Genomic DNA, 22,471 nt, shown 5'->3' on the forward strand with positions numbered 1-22,471 from the left:
AGGGTTAAGCACCGGACACTGGTCTATGTGCGGTCGGCAAAAGGCGGTTTTGGGAGCTTACTGGAAACGACCGGACACTAGGGTCTGAGCGTCCGGTCACTTGTGCCGGAGCGTCCAGTTAGTTAATAGCCGTTAAGATCTGGTGGCTCAGGTTTAACTCAGAATGACATGTGGCTTACATCGGGCGACCGGACGTTGGATCCAGCGTCCGGTCAACTGGACCAGAGCGTCTAGTCACCCCGATCAGTACCCAGTGGAGGGGTACAATGGCTCTATTTTGTGGGGGCTTCTATTTAAGCCCCATGGCCGGTTCTAGCTCACTCTCTTGCACATTTTCATTGACATAGCAACCTTGTGAGCTTAGCCAAAGCCCTCCCACTCATCTCCATCATTGATCCATCATCTTTGTGAGATTGGGAGAGAATCCAAGTGCATTGCTTGAGTGATTGCATCTAGAGGCACTTGGTATTCGTGTTGCGCTGTGGATTTCGCTTGTTACTCTTGGTGGTTGCCACCACCTAGATGGCTCGGTGCAGCGGTGGAGGATTGGCACGAGTTGGTGATTGTTCGTGGCCATCTCCGATGATTGTGAGGGGAGTTGTACCTTCCCCGGCGGAGTGCCAAAAGGTAACTCTAGTAAATTGCTCGTGTCATTGAGTTACCTCACTTGTGGGTAGGTTCTTGCGGTGTCCAATCGTGTGGACAAGGTTTGTGAAACACCTCTTAGCCGCCGAACCACCAAGTGTTGGTCGACACAATGGGGACTAGCGTGTTGGCAAGCACGTGAACCTCAGGAGGAAAATCGGTTGTCTCTTGCCATTTGATATTCTCCCGGTGATTGGTTTCATATTCATCTTGTGATTGGTTCATTCCTCTACACGGCGGTATAACCATCCTACTCACTCATTTATATTCTTGCAAACTAGTTGTAGCAAGCTCTTTAGTGTAATTAGATTTGAGAGCTTGCTTTGCTTTTTAAGTTTGCTTAGTGGAGCTCTTTAGAGTAGAAAGTTAGAGAGCTCTTAGTGAGTAGTATCATAGCAAATTGTGTGTCTAGCTATCATTGCAACTAGAATTGTTGGATAGGTGGCTTGCAACCCTCATAGAGCTAGAGCAAGTTTGCATTTCGCTATTTGTCTTACTAATCAAATTGCTCTAGTTGATTTGTAGAATTTTAAATAGGCTATTCACCCCCCCCTCTAGCCATACTAGGACCTTTCACAAGGTCTATGCTTAGTGAGTACAATGTGAGTCAATCTTTTTGGGCCAAAGCTATCAACACGGCTTGCTATTGTAGCAACCGCCTCTATTGTCACCGATTGAAAGAGAAGACACCATATGAGCTCTTGAATGGTAGAAAGCCAAACATTGCATATTTTTGGGGTTTTGGTTGCAAATGTTATATCTTGAAGAAAGGCACTAGATTGGGCAAGTTTGACAAGAAATGTGATGAAGGATTCCTACTTGGTTATTCCACTACAAGCAAAGCATATAGAGTTTGGAATTTGGTTAGTGGTACTCTTGAGGAAGTTCATGATGTTGAATTTGATGAAACCAAGGGTTCACAAGTAGAGAATGAGAACTTGGAAGATGTTAGAGGCATTCAACTTTCAAATGCCATGAAGAACATGGATATTGGTGAATTGAGGCCTATGCAAGTGAATGATGATGAAGATGATCAAGTGCAAGTGCTCTCTAACTCAAATGTGCAAGATGATACAAATCAAGTTAGTGCAAGTGGCTCTCATGATAATGAACAAGATCAAGTGGCTAGTACATCATCTCAACCAAATGATCAAGCAAGTGCAAGCAATCGAGTCCCAATGCTCCAACCAACCAATATTGCAAGAGATCATCCTTTGGACACTATCATTGGTGATATTTCAAGAGGTGTACAAACAAGATCAAGATTGGCATCATTTTGTGAACACTTCTCATTTGTGTCATCCATTGAACCAAAGAAGATAGATGAAGCTTTGAAGGATGTTGATTGGGTGAATGCTATGCTTGAAGAATTGAATAACTTCACAAGAAATCAAGTATGGGAGTTGGTAGAAAGACCAAAGGGACACAATGTGATTGGAACCAAATGGGTCTTTAGAAACAAGCAAGATCAAGATGGGATATTAGTAAGGAACAAAGCAAGATTAGTAGCACAAGGCTATACACAAGTTGAAGGTCTTGACTTTGGAGAAATATATGCCCCGGTTGCTAGGTTGGAAGCAATAAGAATCTTGCTAGCCTATGCTTGTGCCCACAACATCAAGCTCTATCAAATGGATGTTAAGAGTGCATTTCTCAATGGCTACATCAATGAAGAAGTATATGTTGAGTAACCTCCTAGTTTTGAAGATGATAAGAAGCCCAACCATGTATACAAGTTGAAGAAAGCTTTGTATGGCTTGAAGCAAGCACCTAGAGCATGGTACTAGAGATTGAGGGATTTCCTACTCTCTAAAGGGTTCACAATGGGCAAGGTTGACACCACTCTTTTCATCAAGAAGATTGGAAAAGATTTATTTGTGTTGCAAATCTATGTTGATGACATTATATTTGGATCAACCAATCAAGATTTTTGTGATGAGTTTGGAAAGATGATGGCTAATGAGTTTGAGATGTCCATGATTGGAGAATTGAGTTACTTCCTTGGTCTTCAAATCAAGCAATTGAAAAATGGTACATTTGTGAGTCAAGGCAAGTATATCAAGGACATGATCAAGAAGTTTGGCATGAGTGATAGCAAAGCCATTAGCACACCAATGGGAACAAATGGCAACTTGGATAGTGATGCAAGTGGAAATATGGTGGATCAAAAGTTGTATTGGTCTATGATTGGAAGCCTACTCTATGTGACCGCATTAAGGCCGGATGTCATGTTTAGTGTATGCATGTGTGCAAGATTTTAAGCCTCACCAAGAGAAAGTCATTTGAAGGCTACAAAGAGGATATTGAGGTACTTGAAGCATACACCAAATGTTGGTTTGTTGTATCCCAAAGGAGCACAGTTTGAGCTAGTTGGTTACTCCGACTCGGACTATGCGGGATGCAAGATTGAAAGGAAGAGCACCTCGGGCACATGTCAATTGTTGGGAAGATCACTTGTTTCATGGTCATCAAAGAAGCAAAATAGTGTTGCATTATCAACCGCCGAAGCCAAATACATATCCGCCGGTAGTTGTTGTGCACAAGTACTTTGGATGAAGGCCACTTTGAGTGACTTTGGAATCAAGTTCAAGAAAGTGCCATTGCTATGTGACAATGAGAGTGCAATCAAGTTGACCAACAATCCGGTTCAACATGCAAGAACAAAGCACATTGATGTCCGCCACCATTTCATAAGAGATCACCAACAAAAAGGGGACATTTGCATTGAGAGTGTAGGCACCAAAGATCAACTTGCCGATATATTCACCAAGCCATTGGATGAGAAAAGGTTTTGCAAGCTAAGGAATGAGTTGAACATATTGGATTTCTCAAATATGTGTTGATACACCCCCACTCATATGACATGCCTCTCCTTCAAGCAATCCAAGGTAAAAGTTGATTGGCATGGCATACATCCTTGCTAAGGACATGTTTAGTGCATCTAGTCATCTCTCCATTTTATTAGGCTCATTCATGAAAATCAAATAAATTTGATGATTGTATGTAACTACTATTGCTTCTATGCTTATTTTGATCTAGTGGGAGCATATGACATGTTTATGGGCTTGTAAACCTAGTGTTTGATCTAGAAAATGAGCTCTAAGTGTTTAACTCAACATGGTACAAGATAACCCTTATTTAGAGGTGTGAAGAAGCTTGTCCTTGGATCAAACCGGGTTAAATATCTTTGGCAAATGATCTAGATTGGACCAAATTTGGGAATATGATCCTCACCCCATTGATTGACATTGATAAATCTCAACCTATCTATAATTTAAGTCTTCGTGGTCATTGATGACAAAGGGGGAGAGAAACAAAGATATAAGTAATAGGGGGAGAGTTTGACATAGTGGGAGAGATATGGCGAAGGAAAGGGATCAATTAAAATTTTGAGCACACAAGTTGGGGGAGCAAGCTCATGAACTTGTATGGTGCATTTGAATGTGCATTTCATATGTTTGCTTGCATGGCATAAGTTCTAAATTTAAAATATCCATGCTTGTGTGATGTATGCTAGTTGTAAGATTGAATGATGAAATGAAATCACTAGATAACTTTCATTTTCAAAGTGTTGTTTCCAAGTGGTATCAAGCTAACCATGATGCTAAGGATGGTATAATGGTGCACTCTGATTGGTATCACGCTTCAAAGGTCCATCTTTTATACCTTAGCATCATTTGTAGACATTGACTCCTATATTTCCTATCCAAGCATATGTGCAAGCTACAATCCAAACTCTTAGCACATATGTAGGGGGAGCAATTGCTACCATTTGGGGTTCATGAAACTTGTCCATATCCTTTTATAGATGGTAAATATGCTTGGGCAAGCAACATGGATTCAATTGAATTTCAATTCATATCTTTGTGAAAGGGTTGTCATCAATTACCAAAAAGGGGGAGATTGAAAGCTCTAGTTTGGTTTTGGTGAATTGATGAAACCCTAAGTGCTAACCTAGTTTATCAAGTGATCATGAGATAGGTAGCACACTCCAAGTGATGAAGCAAATGAAGATCATAGCATGATGATGATGATACCATGATGATGATCAAGTGCTTGGACCTGGAAAGAAGAAAGAGAAAAACAAAAAGCTCAAGGCAAAGGTATAAACCATAGGAGCTATTTTGTTTTGGTGATCAAGACACTTAGAGAGTGTGATCACATTTAGGATTGATAGCCGTACTATTAAGAGGGGTGAAACTCGTATCGGAATGCGGTTATCAAAGTGCCACTAGATGCTCTAACTCATTGCATATGCATTTAGGATCTAGTGGAGTGCTAACACCTTTGAAAATGTTTGTGAAAATATGCTAACACATGTGCACAAGGTGATACACTTGGTGGTTGGCGCATTTGATCAAGGGTGGTGAAGTTTGGGAGCAAGGGTAAGAAACTCCACCAGCGGAGTGTCCACCTGTAGAGTGCAGACAATCCGACGGTGCCACCGGCGTCCTAGACAGAAAAGACGGAGGTCACTGTGAGTGACCAGACACTGGCCATGGTTGGACCAGCACGTTCGGTCAGGTGTAACAGCGAAGACGCTGGCGTCGGTCAAATGACCGGACGCTGGGTCGCTCTACGACCGGACGCTGGCAGGGTGTGTCCGGTCAGTGCTAACGTACGCTGACGTGAGGCGCACAGAGGAGATGTCGTTTGACCGGACGCTGGCAGGGTCCGGTCAAGCATGACCGGACGAGTCCGGTCGACAAAATTCGTGTTTGGAACCTTACTGGAAACGACCGGACACTGAGGTCCAGCGTCCGGTCACTTTCTAACTGACGTGTCCGGTCAACTGATGACCGTTGAAATCTGACGAACGGTATTTGAAGCGGGGGACACGTGGCATGAATCATGTGACCGGACGCTGAAGGCCAGCGTTCGGTCGATCGGACCGGAGCGTCCGGTCACCCCGCGCTGTACCCAGTGAAGGGGTACAATGGCTCTATTTCATGGGGGCTTCTATTTAAGCCCCATGGCTGGTTCAAGCTCACTCTCTTGGCCATTTTGCATTGACATAGCAACCTTGTGAGCTTTGCCAAAGCCCTCCCACTCATCTCCATCATTGATTCATCATCTTTGTGAGTTTGGGAGAGAATCCAAGTGCATTGCTTGAGTGTTTGCATCTAGAGGCACTTGTTGTTCGTGTTTCGCTGCGGGTTTCACTTGTTACTCTTGGTGGTTGCCACCACCTAGACGGCTTGGAGCAGCGAGGATCATTGAGCGGAGGGTGGTGATTGTCTCCGGCTTTGATCGTGGTGATTGTGAGGGGTTCTTGACCTTTCCCCGGTAGAGAGCCAAAAGGTACTCTAGTGGATTGCTCGTGGCTTGTGTGATCCTCATCTTGTGTTGGTTGCGCAGCACCCTATTGAGGGTTTGGCGTGTGATGCCAATTAGCGTGTGAACCTCCAAGTGAGTGAATCGCCACAACGAGTTGTAGCTTGTCGGCAAGCAAGTGAACCTTGGTAAAAATCATTGTGTTCATCCTTTGATTCTGAGGTGATTGGTCTTCATTGATATTGATTCTTGTGATTGATTGGTTCACTCCTCGACACGGTGGTATAACTATCTTGCTTGCTCTCTTTACATTACCGCAAACTAGTTGTCAAGCTCTTTAGTGTAGCTAGTTGTGAGAGCTTGTTAGTTTGGTTAGTGTGGCTCTTTAGTTAGCATTTGAGAGCACACTAACTTAGTGTAGTGACATAGCTATTGTGTGTTACTTACTATATAAACTAGAATTGTGGTAGGTGGCTTGCTTTTTGAGTAGGCTAGCGCAACACTTGCTTCGCCTCATAATTGTCTAACCATTTTGTTAAGTGTTGTTGTAGAAATTTTATTACGCTATTCACCCCCCTCTAGCCATTAGGAGCTTTCAGTGTTGTGTTGCCTTCTTTCCTCTAGGAACTCTGCCCTCGTTTATATAGTCAGGAGGCCAGAGTCCTAGTCGGTTTACAATGAGGTTCCTTGTAAGGTCACAGAATAATACTACTACTAAGATTATAGGGGAAGAAGTCCTAGTTAGATTAGATCTTCTCCCTTCCTTGTGGGGTGTCCCGTGGGTCCTGTACCGACAAGCCCCCGAGCACTTCATGGTTGAGCTCTGGAAGCCTCATCTTGTTCCTTCATGTCTTGCCGAGCAGGAACAAGTGTCGTCCGAGTACTTTCTTGAGTGAAACCATATAGCGCTTCTTGGGATCTTTGAGTGGTATATGCCTTTTTGAAGAAAAAGTACATCCGTCTGGGTGTAGCCCCCGAGCCTCTTGCTATTTGGAACAAGGAGCTAGAGGGTCTTACCTTGGAATTGTTCTGATTCCTCGTTGAAGGGCTCTCAAGCATATACTCGGGTTTTTATCAAAAAAGAACTCGGATATAGCTTGGTCCGGGTTCTTTTTGTCATGAGTCCTTGAAGTGGTTTGTCTTGAAGAAGTCTTCTTGGTGACGTGCGCTTTTTTGAAGAAAAAAGTGCACTTACTAAGTGTAGCCCCCGAGCCTCTTGCTATTTGGAACAAAGAGTTGGAGGGTCTTGAATCTAAGTTTTTCAAAAGAACTGAAAAACTCTCCTGTTGCAGCCCCCGAGCATATATCCGGGTTCTTTTGTTCAGAAAGAACTTAGGTGCAGGGTCTTGGCATATTCTCTGGTGGTCTGCTGTTGTCAGATATAGTTGTATGGTGGTGGTTGAGTGTAAATGCTGTTTGTTCATGAGTTGTACAGTGTTGGTATATCCTTTCGAATATGCTTGTCCTTGAGTACTGTTCCTTCACGCCTGAGTCCTCTTTCACTGAATTCTGTATTTTCACTTTGTCCTTTGTTAGATTTGTTCCGTTGGTGCTCCCGATCCATGTGCACCACTCCTTTGGTCTATAAATACCCTCCTAGTGTGCTGTTTTGATTCATCAGGCATTTTGTTGCGTGGTCTGAAATCTCCGTAGTCATGAATATGATAGTTTCTGAAGTAGAGCAGCCCCCGGGCGTATCTTGTAGTTCTTGTATATCTTGTCATAGCTGGAGGGAGTCTTGTGATGTGGGATACGTTCCTTCATCTAGCAGTTCTGGGTAGATCCCCCTTGCCTGTTCTGCGACTGTCCGGTGCAGATCAATGCCTGATCCGGTATCACATCGGACTTGGGTAGGCAGATGCCTGCTGGGCTTCCCTATGCCATGTTGTCCCGCCGTGCTGCTGACTTCCACCTCGGATGTACTGCGTCTATCCTTTGAAGAAAACAGTGTAGCCGAGTGCGGTTTGTTCTACCGAGTAGCAATTTGGAACATGTAGTCATTCCAGAGCCTAGTTGTGTCAGGGTTCCTTTTTGCTACCTTGCTCGTCGTAGTACCAAGTTTGTTGGGTCTTGTAAGACGTGTAATCTTGTATTTTTTTTGAAGCCATTTATAATGGAAAGAATCTTGTCTTCTGGGTTGTCATTCTTTTTTCTGCTGATGTCCTGGTTGTTTGCGAGATTTCTGAGTTCTTTTTATAAGAACCGAGTTCTTGTGTTCCTTGTGAGGCAACCCTTCATTGCTTCTTTGTTGTTGAGTTCTTTTTGTAGCGATATGTTAACTCTGCCTTGGTGCTAGATGGATGAGTCTAAAATCTGCCCGTTGAACTGTACCATTGTGTAGAAGTGTGCCGCCCGTCATTTCAGCTTTGTCAGTTGTGTTGGGAAATGAACCGTTGCGTTCTCATGCCGTATTAAAACGGGCCTAATGGGCCGCATTTTTATTGCTGTAAAAATCTATTTAAAGGCCTTCTTTCTTCTTTTTCTTTACTGCCCTGCTTATGCCTTGAAACCCTAGTCCTCACTCCACCGTCGCCATTGCCGCCGTCATCTGAGCGCCGCCACCCGACCGTCATCGTTTCTTAGAGCCTTGTTGCTTTCGCTAGTATATGGGTAGGAAGAGATCAGCGAGCAAGTCCCAGGCAACCTTTGTAGACGAGGAGGCAACACTTTCTGTGATTGAAAATCAAGAATTCATGGCCATGAGGGCTGCTCAGAAGGTCTGGTCGGCTCTGACTACGACAGAGGATCAGTTGCGCGAGCTTGTCAGTGATTGACTGATCCAGGACAAGGAGATTGCTGAGTGGAGAGCTCCAGGCCAGCATCGGGTCCTAACCCTAGGCTCCGGTGAGATTGTTCTTTTTGTCTCCTTTATCCGTGCTGGACTCTGCCTTTCTGCTTCTGCTTTTCTTCATCGCTTTCTCAATTATTTTGGGATTAGCTTGAACCATCTTACTCCCAATGCTATCCTTCATCTCTCTATCTTTGTTCATCTTTGTGAAACTTTTCTTGGAATTCCTCCTTCTCTTTCTCTCTTTCGTTACTTCTTCCGTCTGAAACCCCAACCCCACAGCGATGACACCCATGTTCTTGGTGGCTGCGGGATTTAGTTTCATCAGGTCGTAAGAGTAGATTCTTTGATTATGTCTTGGTTGATTCTGTGAGGGATTGGCGTGCCGACTGGTTTTATGCCGCCAATATGATTCCTCCTCTTACTGTTCATTCTGGTTCTGGTCCCGTGGTTAATGACCGATGGGAAAAGAATCCCCTGATGGTTGATGAGCTCCAGGCGATCAAGCCGTTTCTTGAGAGGATTTGTGCTTTGAAATAGCAAGGCTTGACCGGCTTCGGTATCATTTCTAGTTTTCTTCGCCGCCGAGTTCAACCTCTGAAGGAGCGAGAGAACTACGATTTTGAATACTCTGGAGCGGAGGACCCTTCTCGTATGGTCCCTGCCCTTGAGTTGACTGGTGAGGAGGTGCTCGAGCGCCTTCAGAAGATGTTGAAGGGAGTAAGCATCGTCCTGCATACTGTCCCTGAATACTGTGCTAACAACCCGCCTTCTGTTGTGAGTTGTTTTTTCTTATGCTGGTACTTTTCATATTTCCTTTGCTATCTCCATTTTTTGCTTAATCTTTCTTGTCTGGTTGTTTTACTCTTTTATAGGAATTGGGGCGTAACTTCGTTGATCCGATCCCCCTTGAAGACTGCCCTGCCATTGTGGAGCTTGGGGAGAATCTTGCTGGGGCATCTTTAACCAGTAAGTTTCAAACCACCATGATGTTTCCTGGTGTTTCTTCCGCAATTCTTGACACATATGTAGAGTATGTTCCTTGTCCAGTTCCTCGAGGTCCTCGCAGTGTCGGAAAAAGGGGGTGAGCAGATTATTCTTCTTCTAGTTTGCCTGCTACCAAGAAGTCTCGCCATCCGAGTACTCGTCCAGGTACTCAAGTTATAGGTAGCGTGCTCTTAGGTGAGCATATTAATATGTCTTGTTTTTTTGTTGTTTGTTTTTGCCTTTAACCAAGTACTTTTCTTCTTTTTCATATGGCGCTGTGGTTGCCATGTTTGAGAGTGAGGAAGATGATGATGATGATGCGGCCCTTGTTACGCGTCGGTGAGTTGTTTTCTTGTTTTTCTGCTGTTGAACATTTCTTTTTGTTCTGAATTTGACCTTGTTTTCTTGTAGTGAGCGGTCGTCGACCTCGAGTTCTTCTAGAGCTCCGGTACCGACAACGCCACTCCCGTTGCAGGGTGTTGGTGAAATTTTTGCTGCTATAGTTCCCCCTTTAAGGTCTTCTGTTGGCCTTGGGGGTCTTATGAAGAAGAAGATAGCTAAGTGAGTGGAACCTGGTTATGTTTCTCTGCTTCTATTTTCCTCTTCTCTGATTCATGTTCTTATCATTGATTTTACTTATCGTCTTGCAGGCCTTCGCCTTCCCTCAACCCTCAGTCGACTTCTTGTTAGTCCTTTGGTGCGCCCCTGCATTCTGAGTCTCGGGGCTCTGAATGTGCGGTCGGCGAGGTGGCTGTGAAGGGGACAGGGTCCTCTAGTGATCCCGCAGCTGGTGATTTGCTAGTTCCGGAGGTTACCGTGGCTGTGGCGGTGGGGCCATCTGAGGAGGTAGCCGGGGCTTCCTAGGGTATGGTCCTGGTCTTGTCTTCTTTGCCTCGGCCGGCTTCTCCCTCTGCTCCTCTTCCTAGTGGTGTTCAGTGTCTGGATGATGATGTGGTGCAACAATTCGATGCCACTCATCGGTTGTCAGAGCTGACCGCCGCTTGGGGAATCTTCGCGACTACTTTTGGGGAAAAACTCCAAGTAAGTTTTTTCTGAAGTTCTTTCTTTGGTTGTTTGTCTTTCTTCTGTTCTTATGTCTTGTTTTTCTCTCTCTCTTTTGCTCAGTCTTTTTCTCGGGATCATACCGGCTTCTTTTTCTCATCTGAAACCGAGAAAAAGTTATCTTCTGAGGTTAGTGCCCTAAAAATATAGCTTGACTTCTGTCGGGTTGAGATGGAGACCGAGCGCCAAATGCATCAAAATGAGGAAAAAGCTCTCCGTGCCCAGGTGGTTGAGGCAGAAAAGCGTAGGGATGCTGTTGTCCAGGAGGCCTTGAAGAATGTGGAGGCCATGAAGAATGAGTGCAATGGTATTGCGGGTTCTTTTTGTTTCCTCTTGTATTCAAATTTCACTTTCTGCTGACTTGCTTTTGGTGCCTTGTCTAGCTCTCCGAGTTGAAAAGCAAAAGCTCTCGGAGGGTATTGAGGAAATGAAGATACTTGTCTGCAATAGTCATAGCAGGGCTGAAGAGGTAATTACTCGTGCTGAAGAAGAACTCGCGCTTGCCAAGTTGATTAGGCGTGGAGCTAATAAGGATCTTGTGCAGGTCCAAAAAACTGTTGAAGTCTTGAATGGCAAGTTGGCGATGGCTACTAAGAACTAGAATGCTTTGTGGAAATCATTTCGGTCAGTAGCCGATCTTCTCCGGACTCCAGCAGATGATGGTCAATCTTGGGCTCAGTTTATTCCCCAAGTTCCGACCCATTTCTAGGAGTTCGTGAAGAGGTGTGCCCAACTTTGTACCAGGAATGTTCTTGCCCAGGTCCGAGTTCTTGCTCCAGAGATGCCTTTGTCCAAGATTGCAGAGGAAGCCAAGAGTCAAGAATATCTGGATGCGATTGAAAAGATGGAGCCTGAGGTCGAAGATTTGGCCAGGAGGATTGTAGATAATCCTAATATTGATATTTCTTCTCCTGATGACGATGCTTAATGTATTTGACCTTTGTATTCCAGTCTCTGTAATAGGATATTATACTTCTTTTTTAATGAAGATCCTTTATTTTCCGTTGATGCCTTTTTTGCTTGGATGTCTTTGATTTTGTCAAGTGCTTTGTCATGCTTTCGTCTGCGCCGTGTAAACAACTCGGTATTTGTAGATCGATGTCTTTGACAAACTTTCTTGATTTGTCGAGTTCTTGTTTGGCTTCCGTGTAAACAACTCGGGGTAAATAGATCTTTGTCTTTACACCCTTTTTGTTCTTGTTAGTATTGAAAAGACTTAGGACCAATGATCTCAAGTATCTTCAGCTTCTTCTTTTTAGCTTTTTGTTTAACTCGAGATGTGGCCAGCATTTGGCTCTTTACCTGGTTGTAAAAAACATCTTAGGATCATTTCGAGTGTTAGCTTATTAGCTACCCTCATCAGCGGGCTCAAGCATCTTTTCAGCTCTTTTGCTCCCAACCGGTATGCTCAGGCGTAATTTTAGCCATTTTGCTTTTTTGGTTCGGGTGTTAGCTTATTAGCTACCCTCATCGGTGGGCTCAAGCATCTTTTCAGCTCTTTTGCTCTCAGCCGTTATGCTCAGGCATAATTTCAGCCATTTTGCTTTTTGGATCGGATGTTAGCTTATGAGCTACCCTCATCGATGGGCTCAAGCATCTTTTCAGCTCTTTTGCTCTCAGCCGGTATGCTCAGGCATAATTTCAGCCATTTTGCTTTTTGGATTGGGTGTTAGCTTATTAGCTACCCTCATCGGCAGGCTCAAGCATGCCGGTGTGTTTAGTCAAAACAACTCGGGAAAAGTCACAATAAGACATCTGTTTGTCGAGGAACACCATCTTTATTGATCATGAACGTTTACATGCTTAGTGAAAACAACTGAGGGAAAGCCATAATAAGACATATGTTGTCGAGGAACACTATCTTTATTGATCATGAACGTTGATCTCTTGTGGCTTGTATATAAGTTATTCCTTGTGTTGTTTTCATGCGTAGAATCTTCTTAGTTGGCTGATGTGCCATGTATTGTTGACTTCTTTTCCATCTTCAGTTATCAACTTGTACGTGCCTGGTTCGGTGACTTTTGTGACAATAAAAGGACCTTCCCATGGACTGAGTAGTTTGTGGCGTCCGTCAGTTTTTTGTATTCTTCTTAGTACCAGATCTCCGATTTGGAGTGATCGAGGTTGGGTATTCTTGTTGTAGTGACATCTTAAACCTTGGAGGTATCTGGCTGATTGAAGGGTAGCATTTACTCTGACTTCTTCCGTACTGTCGAGTTCTAACCTCTGGGTGTGTTCTGCTTCTCCTTCGTCATATTGTTCTATCCTTGGTGACATCCAGATCAAGTCGGCAGGTAGTACTGCTTCTGATCCATAAACTAGGAAGAAAGGTGAGTATCCGGTGGCTCTGCTTATTTGAGTCCGTAGCCCCCATACTACTTTGGGTAATTCTTCAATCCATTTGGATCCATAGTCCACTAGTTCTTTGTACAATCTTGGTTTTAATCCGGCTAGTATGAGTCCATTAGCCCTTTCTACCTATCCGTTGGCTTCTGGATGTGCGACTAATGCGTAATCTATGCCAAAACCGCAATCCTGTGCCCAAGTTTGGAATTCTATAGCTGTAAAGGGAGAACCCAAATCTGTGATGATTCGATTGGGCGTGCCGAAGCTGTGCATAATGTCTTGGATGAACTCGACTGCTTTGGCTGCGCTGTATTTTGTGAGTGGTTTGTATTCAATTCACTTGGTGAACTTGTCAATTGCTACAAAGATGTACTCAAAACTGCCTTTGCTTTCTTGAGAGGTCCTACTTGATCCAGCCCCCAGCAGGAGAAAGGCCAAGCGGGAGGGATGCCGATCAGATTTGTGAGCTGGTACATGAGCTTGTCTTGCGAACATTTGGCAACCTTTGCATTTTCTAATGAGTTCTTCTGCGTCTTTCAAAGCGGTTGGCCAGTAGAATCCGATTCGGAATGCTTTGTCGACTAGTGTTCTTGAAGCGGCATGATTTCCACAGCAACCTGAGTGTATTTCTTCTAAGATCTCTTTGCCTTTTTTGAATGAGACACATTTTAGGAGTACTCCTGATGATGCGGCTCTTCTGTACAGCTTGTCCCTTACTAGGACGTAGTTCTTGCTTCTACGAACAACTCGGGTAGCCTCTGCTTTATCTGCTGGTAACTTATTCTCTTTGATGTAATCGATAAAAACTTGGGTCCATGAGGTGGTGATTACCAAAATCTGGGTGCCGTTAGCTGGGGTTTCAGGGGTTATCTCACTGGGTTGTTTGATAGAGGGAGCTGATAACTCTTCTACGAATACGCCAGGTGGTACCTTCGTCCTGTCAGACCCGAGCTTGGCGAGGACGTCTGCCGCAATATTAGAGTCGTGTAGGACATGTAGGATTTCCAATCCTTGAAAGTGTTTTTCGAGATTTCGTATTTCAGCACAATAAGCGCCCATGTTTTCTTTGGTGTAGTCCCAATCTTTGTTGACTTGGTTGATGACTACCGCTGAATCGCCATATACTAGTAATCGCTTGATTCCAAGGGTAATTGCCACTCGGAGTCTGTGGATGAGGGCTTCATATTCTGCTTCATTGTTTGTAGCTTGCCATAATATCTAAAGGACATACTTGAGTTGCTTTCCATCTGGTGAGATGAAGAGAACGCCTGCTCTGGCTCCGCCTAACTTGAGTGATCCATCAAAGTACATCTTCTAATGGTCAAGGATGATATTTGACATAGGTTGTTGAATTTCTGTCCACTCGGCAATAAAATCGGCGAGTGCTTGAGATTTAATTGCCTTCCGTGGGATGAAATCGATATTGAGAGCACCAAGTTCAACTGCCCACTTAGATATGCGCCCTATTACATCTCTATTGTGTAGGATGTCTCCGAGTGAGAAATCTATCACCACGGTAATCTTGTGGCTTTCAAAATAGTGGTGAAGCTTGCGTGAAGTGATCAGGAGGGCGTAGAGTAGTTTTTGCACATGTGGGTACCAGATTTTTTATTCTGACAGTACTTCGCTGATGTAGTATACAGGGCGTTGTACTTTATATACGCGTCCTTCTTCTTCTCTTTCTATGACTATTACTGTGCTGATCACAGTAGAAGTTGCCGCATTGTATAGCATCATGTCTTCATTTTTCTTTGGAGGTGTGAGAACGGGCGAGGAGGTGAGGTATTCCTTAAGTCTTTTGAAAGCTTCGCTGGCTTCTTCTATCCACTCGAACTTGTCTGTCTTCTTTAGTAGTTTAAAGAAAGGTAACCCTTTTTCGCTGAGTCTTGATATGAAACGATTGAGGGCCGCCATGCAGCCTATTAGTTTCTGCACATCTTTGACACTTCGAGGAGGGCCCATTTCTGTTATGGCTCGAAATTTGCTTGGCGCTGGCTTCGATTCCACGATGATTGACCAAGAATCGGAGTAGTTGTCCTGAAGGAACTCCGAATACACACTTGTTTGGGTTCAATGTCCACCTCCACTTTTTTAGGTTTTCGAAGGTTTGCTTTAAGTCTTCAATTAGTGTGTCCGGGTTCTTTGTTTTTACTACCACGTCATCCACGTATGCCTCTACGTTTTCACCAATCTGATCACCAAGGCATGTTTGGATAGCTCTTTGGTATGTGGCTCCAGCATTCTTGAGTCCAAACGACATGGTCTTGTAGCAATAGGCACCGAACGGAGTGATGAAAGATGTCTTGCTCTGGTCTTGTTCCTTTAATGCGATTTGGTGATATCCTGAATAGCAATCAAGAAAGGATAATAGGGCAGATCCTGCCATTGAATCAACTATTTGATCAATGCGTGGTAGCCCAAACAGATCTTTCGGGCAGTGTTTATTGAGATCTGTGTAGTCGACGCACATGCGCCACTCGTCCGTATTCTTTTTTTGTACTAGAACTAGATTTGCTAGCCAATCTAGGTGAAGGATTTCTCTGATGAATCCGGCTGCCATTAACTTTGTGATTTCTTTTTTAATTGCTACCTTCTTGTCAGGTGAGAATCGTCATAGCCGTTGCTTCACAGGCTTGGAGCCTTCGTTGATATCAATTATGTGCTCAGCCAACTCTCTTGGGACACCTGGCATGTCGGCCAGCTTCCAAGCAAAGATATCTTTGTTGTCCCGAAGAAACCTGGTGAGCGTGAGTTCCTATTTTGCCGAGAGGTGGGCGCTGATGGTTGCCGTCTTGGAGGGATCCCTGGTGCCCAGGTCGATTTGCTTGACATCAGCTTCTTTTGGTGGTGCGAGGATGCTAGGCCTTTTAGCCGGTATCTCTAGTTCTTCTGGGCTCATTTCTGCGGCAATAGTGGCTATTTCTTTCCTACCATTGGCGGTCTATGCTTTTGCTGCAATTTGAATTGCCTGAACATCGCAGTCAAAAGCGCGCTTCAAATCACTTCGAAGGGAAAGGACTCCATTAGGCCCTGGCATTTTAAGCAATAGGTATGGGTAATGCGGTATCGCCATGAATTTTGCTAGTGCTGGGCGCCCGAGGATTGCATGATATGATGAATCGAAGTCTGCAACTTCAAACTTGATGAATTTTGTTCGGTAGTTTGAGGGAGTTCCAAAAGTAACTGGTAGAGTGATTTGTCCAAGTGGCATGGCTGCCTTGCCAGGTACTATCCCATAAAAAGGGGTGCTCATTGGTGTAATCATCCCGACGAGTTGTAGTCCCATCTTCCTTAACGTTTCTGAAAAAATGATGTTGAGTCCGGCTCCTCCATCGATTAGTACTTTTGTGATAGTCATACCAGCGATAGTTGGGTCCAGAACTAGTGGGTAATAGCCTGCGTTTCCTATGCTAGTCCATTGGTCTTCTCTTGAAAACTAGATGGGATACTATGACCAATTGAGATATCTAGGAGTAACCGGCTCTGCTGCCATGATAGTTCGTAGGGCTAGCTTTTCCTGATGTTTGCTACTAGAATCTGAGGCCCCAGCGAAGATCACTGCTACTGTCCCCCTAGATTTTTGGAATCCCTTGTCTTCGCGGTTGTCTTCATCCTTTTTCTGATTGTCTTCTTTAGTGTTTACCTTATTATCTTTTCTTGTGTATCGCTCGTTGAAGGTATAGCAATTTCCGGTGGTGTGATTTCCTTTAGGATGCAAGATGCAACGTATGTTTTCAATGTCATCATACCCTCTGGGTTTGGAAAAGTTCCTTGATTTATCAGCCACCACCACGATGCTGTTTGGTCCACGTTTTCTTTCCTGATGTCTGATGTTTCGATGATTTCGCTTGTCCGGGTTGTCTTGGTTGTTTCTATCCGGGAACCTTTCTCGTGTCTTCTCCTCTACAGTAATCATTTTTTCTACTGTGTGTCTCAATTCTTCATTGTTTCTCGGGTTTTCTTTGCAGAAGTCCTAAAATTGCCACCTAGCTATAATTCCATGAGAGAAAGCTTCGATTACTTCTCATTCGGTGATGTCATGTACTTGAGCACGTAGTTCGCCAAATCGTCGATAGTAGTTTCTGAGAGTTTCACCTCCTTTCTGCTTGAGTCCTTTTAACTCTGCGTGAGTGATGGGGTGCGTAATGATACCCGCAAAATTTCCACAGAAGACTCTTTGCAAGTCCTCCCAATTTCTGATTGACCCTAGATTTAATTTGTCGAACCATTGGAGGGGCATGGTTTCCAGTGCCATGGGAAAAAATAAGGTCTTGATATCGTCGTCTCCTCCGGCTAGTTCAATCGACTACGAGTAAATCCTGAGCCACTGCCTTGGTTCGGTCTTGCCATCATATTTAGAGTGGTTGGATGGCTTGAACTTGTGAGGTAGTCGTATTGAAGCAAGTCTGTTCGCAAAACAGGGGAATCTATCGTGCGTTCCGGCTTCTGTGTATTCTGATTCAGCACCTCCTTCTAGCCAACTATTGTCCTAGTGAGAGTAGTTCTACGGGACTGTTTGAATTGGTGCCTTGCTTTTGGTCTTTCTTGGTTGTTCGACTCGGTAGTTTTGACTATGGTCCCTTCTACTTTCTCTGTTGTGACTTCCACTTGGTCCAAGTCTCTCGAAAGCAGACTTCCTTTGATTCTGATCTTCCTGTCTATGAGATGTTGACCTGGTAGGTAGTCTTGAGCGGGTCTCTCCGTCGTGCACCCTTAGGGCGGTTGACCGGAGAAGATCCCAGAGCTGTTCCTGTTTTTCACCGAGAAGTGAAGTCGCTCCGAGTTCTTCTAGTGCTTCTTGGATCCTATTGTAGGGTGTATTCGCCGTGCGTCTTTCTTCGACTTCTTGTTTAGATTTTCTTCTATTGTACTTGGCCAGATCTAACTCATATTTGATCCAAGCTTCCTTGCGCTGCCTAGCACGGCGTTGGCGTCCTTGTTTCAATTTGTTTTTTCTTTCTCTGGCTTGCCTCTAATTCTCGGTCTCACCATCGTACCCCTGGATAAAAGGTGATATGTTGGACTCAGATTCATCCGATGACTTGATGTCGGGTGCTTCTGGGGGGACCAATGGTGATCGAGGACAGCAAACCATGAATACTTCTCACGCGTGAATTGTTCTGTTATCGGCGTTGGTTTCCATGTTGTCAGAATCGTTGATAACTTTCGTAGAGGCTTCAAGGTCACAGATCGAGTCTCCTTCTTGGTAGGGTAGAATTGCTGTCGTTGTCGTGCCGACTAGTCGGGTTCCGCTATCTTCAGGAATGGAACCTGGCCAGTGGATGATGCAGTCTTGGGATGTTATAGTTAATACGAGGCCTTCCTGAGCTCCCTTTAGTGGCATTCTAAGCATCGGATCGAGGGATCCTTCGGGCCGTGCCTGATAAGATTTTACCATGTTCTAGAGTCAGAACAGAAAAGGACCCGACTTCTTGAAAGGATTCTAAGTGTACTCTGAGTTGTATTCTTGATAGGCCGAATCCACGTTCTAGAACCCTACCGGAAAAGAACTCGCTTTCTCAAAAGAACTCGAGTAAGACTCCATCTCGGATGCGGAGCCTGAGTTCGAGTTGGATGCGCAAAGCCACGAAATCTGAGTTGGATCGGACATCACGAGCTGCACGAATCTTCCGGCGAGTTGATCTGTCGTAGTCGTCGAAATAGAAAGGTCTTCATGGTGATCCGAATCTTCGAAGAGACGGCTTTGGAGCTTGCCATCGTCGCCTGCCTCGCAGATCCATGAACCGAAGATGAAGGTTGATCCCGTCGAGAAGATCATGTTGTCGAGGTCCGTCGAGCTCTCGGATGCAAATTCACCGAAAGCCCCTACCTAGCGCGCCAGCTGTCGATGTTTCACCACCGATAGCCTGCCACGGGGGTACCCGAGGCAGTTTGTTCGGGCTTTAGCGTATGCAGAACTCGACGGTAAACGCAAGAGACAGTCGATTTATCCTGGTTCGGGCCCTCGATCGTGATCGAGTAATAGCCCTACGTCCAGTCGGCGTTAGCCTTTGCATTGGATTGATTGCAAAGTGTTGTGTTGCCTTCTTTCCTCTAGGAACTCTACCCTCCTTTATATAGTCAAGAGGCCAGAGTCCTAGTCGATTTACAATGAGGTTCCTAGTAGGATCATAGAACAATACTACTACTAAGATTACAGGGGAAGAAGTCCTAGTTAGATTAGATCTTCTCCCTTCCTTGTGGGATGTCCCATGGGTCCTGTACCGACAATCGTGCCCGCCGTCACTTTATGAAGATGGATTTCCACAAGCTGCTGCGCTATAATCTTGAGCATAATTTTGTGGTTAGTGCATTGGTTTTTGTATCTTTGCCTTGTCAGCCTTGGTTTTCTCTGTTTTACTAACCGTTCATTATTTTTAGGGACATCATATGTCGGAGGTCCTTGAGGAGCGCACGGTTGAGGAGGTTATCAAGTGGGACGAGGCTATCGAAGCCCTTCAGAAGGAGTTGGATAAGGTCGAAGATGAAAAGAAAAGGCTTTCTGCAGAAGTGGCCGACCTCCGCGTTGCCCATCAGACTGCTGATGATTTGAAGATCCAGGTGGGGGCCCTAGAGAAGGATGTTGCTGGCTTGAAGGTTGCTGAGGAGATTGCTCTTGCTCGATTTTAGAAAGCAATTGATGCGAATGAAGGCCTTCGGAAGGAAATTGATGCAGAGAGGTCTTCGAGCTAGGCACTCAGTGCGTAGGTTGAACTGCTGCAGAAACACTTAGAAGAGGCGCGGGTTACTGGTGTTGCGACCGCTGAGCTGTATCAGGTGGCTCTGGCTAGTTTTGGCGGTGCAACTTCACCTTTGCCAGTTGATGCCTCCGCCTATGGCATATTTGCGTGGTTCAAGGAGAATGTTTCTAAATTGCAAGAATTCGTCGGAGGTGCTATGGTGCATTTTCATGTGCTACAAATCTCTACAAGACCCTTGGGAGGCTAGGTTGCACACATTTTGCTTTGCTGAAAGGCTGGAGGGAGTTTGAGGGGCCTTCGGAGCTTGGTGAGACTTCACGGGAGGTTTCCAAGCCTGTCAGAAATTTCATGAAGTATTTTTGGCTCAAGTTTGGCCATACTGATGCTTGCTCCCTGGCGGAGGCTCGCCGTGCCGCGGTTAGTGTCTTATCCGAATGTATATCTGTTCGTAACTTTCCTATACTTTTGTTGCTTTTTCTTTCTGGTTTTGCTTATTTTCCTAGTGCTTGTGTAGGATTTACAGAAGGTTGGGGCTCAACATGCCACTAAGGGATAGACGTCGAAGGTCGGTGAGACACCAAACCAGAGGTCCCCCACTACAGCTTCTGATGCTCAAAAGGCCGGAGAAGCTGCGTCCGCACCTACGACGCTGGAGGTGTAGTTTTTAGGTTTCTTAGATGTTACTTTAGGCTTAGCGGATAGAGGTCTTCGTATGCTGTCTTGCATACTTGTAATCTTAATGTAAATTTGATCTGCGTAGGTTACCCCTCAGGGGCCTGCGCGAGACGTTGTTCCTATAACTATGATGCAAGATGGTATTTATGTCAGCGGAGAGTTATGGGAGTATTGGCGTGACACTTTCCCCTGCCCTTCGGTTCATGATATGTTTGACTTCGTGGTGCATGATATTGATGATGAACTTGCGGAATTTACTCGGTCGTTAGCTTGGCGAGGGCCTTGGCCACCTGTTTAGTTTTGGACCTACGCCAAATTGTTCGGTTGGCCTTTGTGGCCTTGTAATGTTTTGCTTTTGCGAAGTGTCAATGCTTTTGCATTTGTGTTATTTGCGCTTTGTAGTGCGCTCATGTTGTAATATATTGGTTTCGTTTGAATAAAGTTATTTGGAGATAATTGGCTGGGTACTTGTTTCATTGAAGAATCTGGTTACAATTACTACCTGAGTCGAATAGCTACAACGGTTATTACTTATTTTTTTGCTCTTGCTTCCGCTTCTTTCTTCTCTGGTTGATGCTGAGTACGAGGCTGTACGTCATAGCGGAGAAGCTGAGGTGCTCGTTTTTTTATCTTGCTGACGTTGAGAAGGCTTTGGCGCAATTTGAGTATTCATCGGAGGCGCTGGTCTTGATTCTTCTCTAGAGGCCACAGGGCAATTTGAGCAAGCAACGGAGGTCGAAGAAGCATTTCTTGGACATTACCTCCGCCTGTGCCTGGGTTGCTTTTGTTTTGCCTTCGGCTGTACTGGAGCAGCAGCGCTCCCGTCGAACATGGTTGATGCCGGATTGCGCCAGTTTGTGTCTTCGGTTGTAGGGGGATGTTACGAGCCTTCGTGCGATACCCTCCCGCAACCTCTGACACTAACTGATTGCTGCCGGACTGTGGCCTTATGATGCCCCACAGAGGCTGTATGACACCCAATGGAAGATGCGTACAACCTGAATGCAGCCTTCGCCGGGCTGCGCGAGCTGCTTGATTTATGAGTCTTTGCACGGTACCACTTGTTCTTTCGCTTATAAGGAAACTCCGGCTTCCATGTTTCTTTTATTTTGTTGTATAGTGTATTGGCTCTTTGTTGATATTGCTTCCCCCTGATGGTCTTCTGGGGTTTGTGATATGAGGATGCACTGATTAGGGCTGGTGCTGGGGGAGGCGCCAGATTTTATAGCCTTCTAGTTGTACGATTGAGATAAATCTTGGTGGTTGGCTAATATTTATTGCTTAGATATGTTTTGAGGTTGTAATAAGACCGGCGGATTTTCTTTGTACCTGGTGTATCTTTGTTCTTTATTTTTGCTGTACTTGGGTTATTAATTCCTGACAGTCACGTGGTGCTTGATAAGGACAGGTCTTTGCCACACATTTTTTCTTGCCCGATGCCTACGGCGAAGGTAGGTCTTTGTCGGTTTTTTTTGGCTTTTTGGCCATTTTGATGAATCCTTGATGCCTGAATGTGGATAGGGCTTTGTCAAAGTTACAGGCTCATTTAGCCGTGGAGGTCATTCGAAGCTTTTAGAGCCTTCGGCTAAAGCAATGGAAGGTCCTCTTTGTCGTGATGTTGTGGCTCCGTTGCTAGCCACTTTCGACCTTCGCTTTTCATGGTATTGTTGGGGGAATTCCTCTTTATATTTTCAGAGGTTTTTACATGGGTCCTGCATCATTAAAAACCTGTGGGCGCCAATGTTGGAAAACCGTGGGTTTCCTACAGGCGGGGAACAATAGGTCTTCGCCTAGTCGAATGCACTAGGCGAAGGTGTGAGAACAGGATGGTGGGGCCAGGTTCAATCAAAGCTTCATTAATGAACTCACCAACCAACCCTACATAGCATATGGCACCTCCTATTTATATGGCACTGTTTGCTACCTTTGCATGTTACAAATTTGCCCTTTGACAGCTAAGGTATATTCCTAAAATATCCTAACACTAGCTCAG

General features: G+C 44.9%; 1 protein-coding gene across 1 annotated transcript; it reads left to right on the forward strand.

Moving 5' to 3' along the window:
- The first annotated feature begins 10,927 nt into the window (after nt 1–10,927).
- LOC136488442 (uncharacterized) lies at nt 10,928–19,732 on the forward strand. The gene is made up of 3 exons (XM_066485373.1): nt 10,928–11,063; nt 11,140–11,225; nt 19,484–19,732. Exons 1-3 carry the CDS (start codon nt 10,928–10,930, stop codon nt 19,730–19,732), a joined length of 471 nt encoding a protein of 156 aa, XP_066341470.1.
- Nucleotides 19,733–22,471: the final 2,739 nt, after the last annotated feature.

Source organism: Miscanthus floridulus, chromosome 10 (genome assembly GCF_019320115.1).
Source record: "Miscanthus floridulus cultivar M001 chromosome 10, ASM1932011v1, whole genome shotgun sequence".
Taxonomy (NCBI): Eukaryota; Viridiplantae; Streptophyta; class Magnoliopsida; order Poales; family Poaceae; genus Miscanthus; species Miscanthus floridulus.